The following is a 12,691-nucleotide window of genomic DNA, read 5'->3' as shown; positions in this document are numbered from 1 at the left end:
ACACATGGATCGATTCTAACAAATATGGGATTGGATCCCTTCTAATGATAACATACCCTATGGATTATCAACTTTGCAATACACACTACTCTTCAAACATTCCCTTTTGGATTCCGTAATCTTTTGTACTACCCATACTAAGTAAAGCGAGGAATATAAAGAAAAGGTAAATGTTATAATTTAGTAAATGCAAGATGTTTCTCTTCAAATATGTTCAACCAAGAGGGATGAAAATTTGGATCTCTCCCCCAAATTCATCGCAACACATCAACAATAATATGTAGAAACGAACATAAGTGTCACTCGCTCTCCCAATTGCGTTTATAGTAAATATGTATAAACGAACAAAGTCTTAAGGAAGACCAATATTTTTAATCTTTTAGTATTTATCTTTAATCGACAACCTCAATTGTTGGTCTCTGGTGAAAACATGTATAGAAATATTTTGATGTTTAAGTTAGTATTGTATGAATGATTTGTCTTAAACATGATAATCTCTCTTTAAAAAAACTTATTTCCTTTACCTTGAGTATTTTTCTATTTATAGCATTTCTTTTATCCTTGGGATAATTAAGAAATACCCCATAATAGTTTAATCACAATTTACACTTCCTTTGTGTATAATCCCTAATTAGTTATATTAAACATTGATTGATTTTTCGGTCAGGTGATGTGGGTTGAGAGTGCAAGAGTAGTACATGTTTTCCAGTTATCAAGTGACCCTATAGAATACTGTTTTCCAGCAACGCCAAATACTAAGGTACTGAATGGTTATGTAAATTTTATTTTATGCCAAATCGTCAGAAACTGACTAGTCATATAGTACAATTATAATAAAATTGTAAATTTTGAACAACAAAATTACATTGTTTTAATTTATTAATTATTTTTTTATATATCAGTAATTGAAATTTTAAATTAAGTCAAATTTGTTAAATTTGGTTAGATATATAATATGTTTTTTATTGTCTTAGTGTACATTATGTTAATCAGTAATATGTTACGATTGACCTTGACCTGGTGCTTAGAAGGGGTTAATGGTAATAGGCCTGTTATTTTATCAATGGTAGGTAGGTTTAGTAAATGTATCAATATTCAACCTAAAAATAATCTTGCGTGCGAATTGTATTCATAGCAACTACCATGATACCCGTGCCTACGCACGCGTCTATATTTTATATTTTTTTATTTTGTATTTGTATATGACTATTTGTGTTATATTATAAAATTGATATAATAATTAATATACAAAAGAATAATAATATTATAAAGTTAAAATTTGTTGTTGTGAATTTTGGTCCCGTATAAAATAAATACTAAAATTGTTAATAAGACTACTAATACTAATAATAAAAGATATTGTTATCACACATTGACTCTCAATTAATTGTTTGGTACAATATACATGTTTTATGATTAGAGTTGTTAGTTATATGTTATATTAAAATAAAAAAAAATATATATATATATATATATATGTACTTATAATTGTTAAAATAAAATATAGGTATATTGTGAACTTTGGTCTTGTGCAAAATATTGTACACACATGAATAATCAACCTAAAAAAATAGAGAAATACAAATATATTTTGAGATGATATGGTCCCTATTAAAAAAAAGTTAGAGAAACTTGAAATTGATGTTAAAAGTTTTAAACAAAAATACATGCAGATGTTGTTATCAACATTGACATTGAATGTATAATAAAAGTTAAACATAATATAACAAATATGAAAGTATTATAGTAATTAATTTTGTTTTTAATATTCAACAAATAATTAATTTTGTTTTTAGAATTTTCTTCACAATATATATATATATATATATATATATATATATATATATATATATATATATATATATATATAAAGGTTACTTAGAAATTTAGAACTTTAAAAAAACAATTTTAAGGATATATGTATATAAACAATAATTAATACTTTAGAGAATATATAAAAGGTAAAAGTTACTTTTATTACAATTATAAAATTATAAAATATAGTTTTAATTTGAAAGAAAACTTATCACCTTTTTTTTTGCAAACTATTCAAAATAATTAGTAATCTGGTCTTTTGTGATTCAGATTTATTTTTGAAAAACTTATATAAAACATTCTAAAATAAAATTATAAATGTCTTTTTTATGTAAAGCAAAAGTGATTTTTAATGAAAAAGAAATAACTAAAACAAACCGAACACTTAATTTTGCTGACGAGCAATAACTTACAAAATTCATTTACATTTAAGCATATGAGCAAAGTTGTTTTTACTATCGAAATCTAAAATTTATGAAGTTTTATGTATTTGTTTCATGGCAATTTATGGCAATTTCTAATATTCCTTGCTGCCATCTTTATCTTATTCTTATGTCCTTGCAAGTATTCTGTTTTTTCTATAAATGTAATCACAAAAACCACGGCTAAAAGAATCACTTAAGGAAATTATATCTTCCTTGCTCAATATTCTAATGTCTTCTACCTTTTAGAGAAACAACATGAAAATTTTTAGCATTGTCAAATTAAATCATATTAGTGGTTTATACTAAATAATTCTCAAATCTACAATTCAATTTCTTCAACAATAGAAAAAGAGAAGAGGGACAAGAATATAAATGAAAGTTATAGTTTTCTCTCGTCCAATTCTTGAAATGTATATCATTTCTTTAACTAATTCATTCATTTTGTCCATATCATTGGTAGCCTGAGAAAATAGTAAGGCAAAATAGGGAGAGAAGTTATGGAAGGCTTCCAAACTGTTCAGAAAAAAATTATGATTAAACAACACTATATTTTTATTAATAGACAACACTATATTGGAAATAAATTAATAAAAATGATAAAAGTCCACCTTTGGAACTCTTTGTGATTTCATCTAAGATCTTCTCCTCATCAAACAATAACTTTTGCAGTTTTGGAATATTGTTCTCAAGTTTTGGTATCAAATAAGTGGATTCCTCACCCTCTTTCATAAGGGCTTCAATTTTGGATGAATCCTAACATACAAAGTAGAAACAAAAGAATTAGATGTCTCGTTGCAATGAACTATGACTTGCTTCTCTACCTTTTCTAGTTTTTCCTCTAGCTTTTTGATCTTCCGGTAGTTAACATGAAAATTGATTCAATTACAAAACTCATAAAATCTTTCCGTTAGTTAACAATATGATATCTACATAAATTACTCTAATTTTAGTTGCAGTTAAGGAAAAAAGTTGTAGTAATTTTAGCTGATAACTCATCTCAAAAAGTGAAGCCAAGGTTAAACAATGTTTGTCCTTCATTGAAAGACACAAAGTTCCTCACATTCTCCAACAAAAAAAAATACTTGGCTAGAAATAATCAGCAAATGATAAGAAACGTCAGTATCATCTCACACTGGACTTTACTCCATCTGCTCTAACTAAACCTATTCATCCCAAAGAAACCCTGGAGCAAAAGCAACACATTATTGAAATATTACCCAATAATATATTCATCAACAAAATAAATAAAAAAGCCAACAGTTACGGAGACCTGCATGGAGGACCCCATCAATGAAATCAACTTGTCTAAGCATTGGTAAACTATTTCTTTCCTTTTCATCAAGCTTTGCAACCAATTTTGTAGCCTCAATAAGGATCAAGCTTTTATAAGATAACAATAAGGATCAATTAATAATTGAAGCATTAATTTAAAAGGATTAAGTTAAACTATCTAAATGGATCAGGCCTTCAACATATGCACGAGGAAGTTGCTTACTATGTAGACCCACATGTGGATGTTGTCATCCTTTGGACTCCATGCATATCCTATATGTGCAGGTGTTTATTTGAATTGTTGCAACATTTCACTTGAAATCATCAACAACATTTCACAACAAAAAAAGAACCTTACAAAAATTCCCATCAACAAAAAGAAAATTTACTTCGACATCCCCTCTGTTAATAGCGACTACAAAAGTTCAGAAAAAGAAAAAATGAGAAGCATTTGAAGCATAAAAAAAAGACTAAAAATCAAATTTTTTTAATCCTCTTTTGCAAACTACCTTAAATCCTTGCCTCCAATCCTTGTTTCTCCAAACCTAAAAAATTCAAAATAAAAAGTTCTCAAAAAAATTAACGCAAAATTGCATTAAAGATTTAACCTTTCTTCAACTTTCTTTAAAAGGGAATAAAACCATGACATGAGGAACTCGTAAAACATAATATTGATTAAAATTTAGAAAACAACCAATAACATGTTTGGAGCCAACACCTGTTCTTGTCTTCGTCCTCGATATCACAATTTTCCTTGATATGTAGAACTTCTAAAAAAAAACCCAATGAACCATGAAATAAAATCAAATAAAGAAACAAAACCTATAAAACCTAAAAATAAAATCAAGCTTACCAGGAAGAACAAAACCTATATGTGGAGGTGTTTATTTGAATTGCTGCAACATTTCACTTGAAATCACCACCAAGATTTTACCAAAAAAAAAAATCACCTTACAAAAATTCTCATCAACAGAAACAAAATATTTACTTCAACAATCCCCTTTGTCAACAATGACTACAAAAGTTTAGAAAAAGGAAAAGATGAGAAGCATTTGAAGCATACAAATAAAAAAAAAAGACTAAAAATTGAATCTTTTTTAATTCCCTTTTACAAACCACCTTAAATCCTTACCTCCAAGTCTTTTTTCTCCAAACCTGCAAAATTCAAAACCAAAAGTTCGCAAAAAATTAACACAAAAATTTTAACGGTTGAATCTGGGAAAAAAAAACAAAAGTTCTAAAAAAATAACTCAAAAATTTCAATAGTTGAATCTGGAAAAAAACAAAAGTTGAATCTCGGAACCAAAAAATGGAGGAGCAGGGAGTTTAGGAGGGAGGAGACAACGAAAGATTTAAATTCCTCGTAAGCCAGAATCCCAAAAGATGGATCTGTAACTGAGTGGGAAGAGTTAAAAGGGTCAAAAGAGAAGAATGACAAAAAACCTCGTTTTTTTTCTTGGAACCGAAAAAATGGAGGAGGAGCAGAAAGAGTTTTTTAGGAGGGAGGAGGAGCAGAAAGGGTGTTTATGAGGGAGAGAGGACGAAAGGGTGTGTAGGAGGGAGAGAAGACGAAAGAACTTTGAAATTTGTAAAATTAAAAACCTAAAAGTTAAAAAAGATGAGCGGGAAGGGAAGCGCAAAGGTTAAAAAAGTTAAAAGACAAGAATGACAAAAAAACTAAAAAATTGGACAAATGTCATAAAATTAGATATGGATATAAGGGTAACTTTCAGAGGTATTTGTTTTCATATATTTTAGATAGTTAAGTTTATATAAAAAAAAAAAACAGCATGTCACCCTCACCAAGCACTATCTTATCCCATTTCTTAGTGTGTGTTAAATTAAAAAAAAAAAAACAGTTACATTTTTTTTCAAATTTTATTTTCAAATTTTTAAATTAATAGTGTCTGAATTTTTAAAATACGAAAAATTTAGTTATTTTCATATTTAAATTTTATATTCAATTTAAATTTCTGTAAATCGAAAACTAACTTATAAATTTAAAAGCATAGGAACTAAGTTCAACAAAAATACAGAATAAGAAGATGCTTTTTAGAATATTTTACACAAAAAAAAATATAAGATTTAATTTACGTGTGGATGTAATATTAACATGGGCAAATTTAATTTTTATTTTATGTTTTTTTTTTTAATTTACAGTTTCAGCTTTATGTTTTTCGTCGTTTTAGTTTGATTTTCAATATCAAACATTATTTCGATTATTCATTTCTGCACAGGCGAACGTAAATTTAGCATATCCATTTAAAATAAAATTTAAACATTTAATGAATTAAAATATATTTATATAAAACTAAAGGGTAGAATTATAAAAAAAATCAGGAAACCAAAATCACTATAAGAACTAAAATCCGAAAATTAAAATTTGGAGTATAAATTAGTGATAAAACAGGGAATTTGGGAAGGAAGTTGTTTATGGCATAGTTGGCTTGGCATGGTGGAATCAGATGCCTTGATTATGAATTGGTCAAGAGACAATGATGAAAACTCCATGTGGGCCCAACTGCCAAGAAGGCTTCTTTATATTTTCATTCTCTTCCTCTTCATTTTATTCCAAACACCACCTCAATAACCTAACTCTGATCAATACCACAGTTTCCTCATAGCTTCAACCAAACCAGTGCCAATTCCTCATAGCCGGCAAAACTGAGGTCACATGTGTGCCTGTGTCTATGCGTAATGTATGGATCTAAGCTTTCATCTCTTTTTTTCTTTTTTCTTTTCTCTTTACAATAGAGTCAAGTGTTCATTATTAATGCAATAGTAGCATAATTTATATTATTACTATACCAATATTATTAATTTATTTTACTAAATTGTTATTATTACTGTCAGAATAGTGGTATAATTTATATTTATATTGTGCAGTTTTTGGTGTGGAGAAAGATTGTGTGTTTGAGAGTTGAGAGAGAGAGCAAGAAGAATAATGGAGGTTAAGGAGATGGAGGAGATAAGCAAGAGGGTAAAAGGGAGAGTGGTTTTGATGAAGAAGGGTTTGTTGGATTTCCATGACATCAAAGCCAACGTTCTTGATCGAGTTCACGAGTTACTGGGCAAGGGTGTCTCTATTCAGCTCGTCAGTGCTACTTCTCCTGACCCAGGTCATCTTTGCAATAAAACTCTTCTAACACAATGCTTGCACACAAAAAAGTTTCATTCTTTAATCACCACAAGTACAAGAGTACACACACAAGAAAGCAAAGGGTCTGAGTGAACTCAACCCATTCGCATACGAGTCAACTGCAAAAAGAAACACCAAGAAGTTTTCAAGATTTTTGCTTCTTGTATAATTTGACACTATTTTTTCTCTGTGTTTTGTGTTGTGTAGCTAAGGGGCTGCAAGGGAAGCAGGGGAAGGTGGCATATTTAGAGAAGTGGGTTTCCACCATTTCTTGTCTGACATCAGCATCTGACGCAGAATTTTGGGTTACATTCGATTGGGATCATGAGAAGATGGGTGTTCCTGGAGCTTTCATAATCAGAAACCATCACAAGAGTCAGTTCTACCTTAAGACAGTGACCATCGAAGGCATTCCTGGACATGATCCTGTTAATTTTGTCTGTAATTCGTGGGTCTACCCTGCTCATCGTTATACCCATGATCGTGTCTTCTTTTCCAATAAGGTAACCTCGTTCCATTCCACCACTTCTTCCTTCTTCAATATCACTACAATAGAAAAAGCATCGTTTGTTTCTGTTTGATAGAGACCAGGGAGGAAAAGAAGAGGAACAAATAATTGATGGGTTGATTGGTTTAAGAAAACGTATATTTTATTAAAAATAAAATTATAAATATATAAACTTATTTTCTTTATTTTTATATTTTTCTTTATTTCCTCATGGACTCACCTTTTACATTGTGAAAAGCATTTACACTGTGATGCATGCATGCATGTTTTACCCAAAAACTTATTTTCCACGTTTATTTTATGCGAAGTTTTATCAACAATGATTTCGATGAATATTTAATAATGTTAATTGGAAATTTAAATTTTATCTAAAATATTAAAAATTATTAAAAAAAAATATCAGAAACCATTCACGTGTTAAAAAAATATTACGATAACCATATCCCCATTAAACATCTCTTTTGTCAATACCGTCAAGAGAAACTTACTCTTGACGTGATTGAAAAATATTCTCCGAGGTTGGTTGTTAGGAATAGGAACACAAATCCAGGAATAGAATGTAGTCCATGATACTTTATTCATGTTTTATACTGTTTCCCCTTTATAAGGTTCAAATTAAAATTTTGATCTTCTTTATAAAATGATTCTTGCATTAATATTTTTCAAGATATTTTTTATTTTTAGTTATTTAATTTACACTTAATCTTAATCATTAAACTATTTGTGAATCTGATTCAGTTTTATTTAAAGAGTATTCTGATGATTTTATTTTGACTCTTTGTACGTATAGTTAGTAAAAACTAAAATAATGAAATATTAAGGATAACAGATATTTAAATAATTATTTTTAGATTAAAAATTCTGAAGAAATATTTTTATATTTACAGTAAAAATAATTTGAAATCTTCCAACTTTATTTCAAACATTTGCTAAATTAACTCATTTTTAAAATTTGTATTTATTTGCTTAAATAGATTTTATATTAATTTGGGTTTTCAACGGACCATTCTCTTATCTAACATTTATTAATAGTGGTATAAGCATAAAAAGTCAAAATATTCAATAAAAATTCCTTAGTTCAAATGATGTTTTTAAGTTTAATATATTCCTTCAATATTTTTATTCAAAGTATGACAAATCTAAACACTTTTTACATAAAAATTAAAATATATTTGTCCAATTTCGTAATCCATTTAGGCTAAACTTTGTAATTTTTTATTTATCTGTCGATTGCCAATTAAAATTGTTTGCATGTGTTTGGAATTTTTTTTTAAATAAAATTGATTTTATTTAATTTAAAAGTGGATTTATTAAAAACCAAATTTTATGTTTGCAATTTATTATTTGAAAATAGAATTATGTACGTAATAGTAAATATACTATTTAATAAGGATAAAATAATTCAACTAGATAATAAATTATGTACGTATTCAATAAATATACTATTTAATAAGGATAAAATAGTTCAACTAGATAATAAAAAACAAATGCTATTTTTCAATATTCCCAACCCAATTTTCTTCCTTAACAATAAAATGCTATTGTAAACATCCCCAACCCACTCTCATTGACTATTTTCAAAATCGGCCAGGTACAAGTTATGAAATGATTAAAACAAGGAAAATTACCTCTTGACAAAAAAACTTTTGACAAATTTAACAAAGTTTCTAAAAATAGAATTAAAACAGATTAAATTTTTATTTTTTAATTAAAATAAAATAATAAAATAATGTTTTTTTACCTGAATAGGAAACTTTGTCAAAAAAATTTGTTAACTTATCATAACTCTTAAAACAAATAAAATAATTCTGAATGTTACATCACGAGAGAGAGCCTTTTGTTGGATTTCTTTCTGTAATCAAAACCTGTGAGCAACAAAAACGTTCCTTCTACGGTTGGAGTTAGAAACCTCTGCAATCCAACAAAACATTAGCAGTTACACATCACGAAGGAAGAGAAATGAAATAATATCACTACAATAAAAAAGAGAAAAAGATGAAAAAAATAATGAAACGTAAAATAAGAAAGTACAGTTAGACAAAAAACAAGGAAGCACGGACACTGTTGGCAGACATGATTGGAGCTTGAACGTGACCATTGTTGTCGGTGGTTTACAGGAGTAATCGAATGTTTTAAATCGCAGTTTACATCTTAACATAACTCTTTCGTGTAACATAATTTTGATGATATTATATATGTCTGAACACTAAATCATGAAGGTATTGGAAAGTTGAAACATTGATTCTGGTATTGTGATTCAGGTTTATCTTCCATGTGAAACACCTGGGCCACTGCGTAAGTTGAGAGAACAAGAACTAGAAGTCCTTCGAGGAAAAGGTGTGGGAAAGCTTAATGAGTGGGACAGAGTATATGACTATGCATGCTACAATGATTTGGGAACTCCAGATGACGGTCCTCACTATGAACGCCCAGTTCTTGGAGGATCAAAGTTTCCATATCCACGCAGAGGGAGGACTGGTCGTCCACATACCAAAACAGGTTACCGACAAAACAATAGACTGACTTATATTAAACTGCCATATGATTATAATCAATTTTACTTCTATTCATGAATGTGTCAATTTTACAGACCCCAAAACCGAGTCAAGATTGCATCTGCTAAATCTAAACGTTTATGTGCCGAGGGATGAACAATTTGGCCACGTCAAGTTTTCAGATTTTCTAGCCTACGCACTGAAATCAGTTGCCCAGGTTTTGCTTCCAGAGATTAAATCTTTGTGTGACAAAACTATTAATGAGTTTGACACTTTTGAAGATGTATTTAGTATTTACGAGGGAAGTATCAAGATGCCAAGTGGACCTATTGCGTGTAAACTTCGAGAACTCGTTCCTTACGAGATAGTGAGAGAACTTATCAGGAATGATGGCGAGAGATTCCTTAAATTCCCTGTGCCCGATGTGATCAAAGGTATACTTTTACTTCACTTGGTCTGGATGGACTCATCTGTATGATGTTATCCACATTAATGTTTGTGTAATTGCAGCAAGCAAAACTGCATGGAGGACGGATGATGAATTTGGAAGGGAAATGCTTGCAGGGGTTAACCCTGTCATTATTCGTCGTCTCCAAGTACTATTTACAACAATTGCAGTTTCATTAAGAATTGTTTTTCGATAAAATTTAAAGTTTCGTCTTAGTAAACTTTGCAACAAAAAAAAAATGTTATTAAGGCCGGAATAAATTGCTGTGTGAAACTTCAATTCTAAATGCCTCGTGCAGGAATTTCCCCCAGCCAGCAAGTTAGATCCCAAACTCTATGGAGATCAAACTAGCTCCATCAGGGAAGCACACATAGAAAATAGTTTGGACGGTCTCACAATAGATGAGGTACTAATTGTGTATCACTTTTTTATGCCAACCCTTTTGAACTATGATGTGTTTAAATTATATGTAAAAACAACCAAACATCTTTATTTTGCAGGCAATTCAAAAAATGAGGTTATTTATATTAGATCATCACGATGCATTGATGCCATACATAAGTCGAATAAACTCTACCAACACAAAGACCTATGCCTCTAGAACGCTATTGTTTCTACAAGATGATGGTACACTAAAGCCACTGGCTATAGAGTTAAGTTTACCTCATCCACAGGGGGAACAATACGGAGCTGTGAGCAAAGTTTTTACTCCGGCACAAGAAGGAGTATCGGCTTCGGTGTGGCAGTTGGCAAAAGCTTATGCAGCCGTCAACGATTCAGGATATCATCAATTGGTTAGCCACTGGTATGACATCTCAAAAGAAATCTCAATAGTAACCAAAGTGTTTCAAACTTAACTCTGTTTCTTATTGGGCAGGTTATGCACTCATGCAGTAATTGAACCATTCATAATAGCCACACATAGACAACTAAGCATTCTTCATCCAATACACAAGCTCTTGAAGCCACATTTCAGGGACACAATGCATATAAATGCCTTGGCTCGACACACACTCATCAATGCCGGAGGGGTGCTTGAGAAAACAGTTTTCCCTGGTAAATTTGCCTTGGAAATGTCGGCCATTATATACAAAAGTTGGGTGTTCACCGACCAGGCACTTCCTGCTGATCTTCTCAAGAGGTTAGTGGAGTTAGAAAATGACTTCATGGAGTATTCATTTTAGTCTAATTTGTTAAGATAATGTTGGTAACAAATTATTGAGTGTATTAACATCTGTTAAGATTTATCTCCACAAGAACATTGGTAGCATACTAAATTTGTGTTTGACTAAATTTCAGGGGAATGGCAGTTCCTGATTCAAGTTGTCGCCATGGACTTAGGCTTGTGATAGAGGATTATCCGTTTGCCGTGGATGGGCTAGAAATTTGGGATGCAATTGAAACTTGGGTGACTGAGTATTGTAACGTCTATTACACATCTAATGAGATGGTTGAGGGTGACTACGAACTACAGAATTGGTGGAAAGAAATACGTAATGAGGGTCATGGAGACTTAAAAGATAGGAAGTGGTGGTCAGAGATGATGACCAAAGAGGAGTTGATTCAATCGTGCGCCATCATCATATGGTTGGCTTCTGCTTTCCATGCAGCTGTGAATTTTGGACAATACCCTTTTGCTGGCTACCTCCCCAACCGTCCAACAGTGAGTCGTAGGTTCATGCCGGAGCCAGGAACACCGGAGTACGAGGAGCTGAAGTCAGACCCTGACTTGGCATTCCTCAAAACAATCACTGCCCAGTTCCAAACCCTCCTTGGTGTCTCACTCATTGAAGTTCTGTCCAGACACTCTAGTGAAGAGGTTTACCTTGGACAATGTGAAAACCCTGAATGGACTTCAGATGCTGAAGCATTGGCAGCATTCGAGAGGTTCAGACAGAAGTTGTTGGAAATCGAAAACAATATCATGGAAAGGAACAAGAACAAGAAATTGAAGAACAGAAACGGGCCGGTGAAGATGCCTTACACGCTTCTCTATCCCAACACCTCAGATTATTCGAAGGAGGGTGGACTCACTGGGAAGGGAATCCCCAACAGTATATCCATCTAATACACCTTCTCATTTAATTCTCTTTCAAGCCATGTGTAAACAATTTGCATAGCTTATCGTGATTGCTTTTTATGTCAAGACTAGAATGTGTATAACTTATAATATTGTTTGTATTCAAATTATAAACGTTTTATATGCTTTGAAAGGTTCGGGCTTATTGTGTAACACCTTTGGAACTTGTTCCATGTGGAAAAACACATCGGAGCGTCACAAAATTTCTTAACTTGATGTAGTTTAGTTTAATAAATTCTATAAATAAATTATAAAATTTTATTGATATAATGATCACAACTTTAAACAATAACTTAAACAACAACTCTACTCAATATGCAAATTTCATCTTACAAATTGATTGATTGATTTTGTAACTGATTAATTTTGTAGAATTGAATTAAATTTAAAATAATTTTATAAGCTAATTTGGTGTGCTCTAAAATAAAAATGCTCTATTGGATTAATCAAATTGTTATCCAACCGGGAGACATCTGATCATCAATGCCACTCTTTTATTTTTTATTTTT

General features: G+C 30.8%; 1 protein-coding gene across 1 annotated transcript; it reads left to right on the top strand.

The window, feature by feature from the left end:
* The first annotated feature begins 5,935 nt into the window (after window positions 1-5,935).
* Window positions 5,936-12,315, top strand: LOC114191794 (linoleate 9S-lipoxygenase 5-like). Its single transcript, XM_028081188.1, has 10 exons — window positions 5,936-6,211; window positions 6,399-6,631; window positions 6,859-7,154; window positions 9,421-9,658; window positions 9,750-10,088; window positions 10,165-10,250; window positions 10,401-10,508; window positions 10,603-10,907; window positions 10,980-11,243; window positions 11,402-12,315. The coding sequence occupies exons 2-10, from the start codon at window positions 6,457-6,459 to the stop codon at window positions 12,168-12,170; spliced, it is 2,580 nt and encodes an 859-aa protein (XP_027936989.1). The 5' UTR covers window positions 5,936-6,211; window positions 6,399-6,456; the 3' UTR covers window positions 12,171-12,315.
* Window positions 12,316-12,691: the final 376 nt, after the last annotated feature.

Source organism: Vigna unguiculata, chromosome 7 (assembly GCF_004118075.2).
Source record: "Vigna unguiculata cultivar IT97K-499-35 chromosome 7, ASM411807v1, whole genome shotgun sequence".
Lineage (NCBI taxonomy): Eukaryota > Viridiplantae > Streptophyta > Magnoliopsida > Fabales > Fabaceae > Vigna > Vigna unguiculata.
The sequence above is the reverse complement of the archived record's forward strand: the minus strand, read 5'-3'. Positions and strand labels throughout refer to the sequence as shown.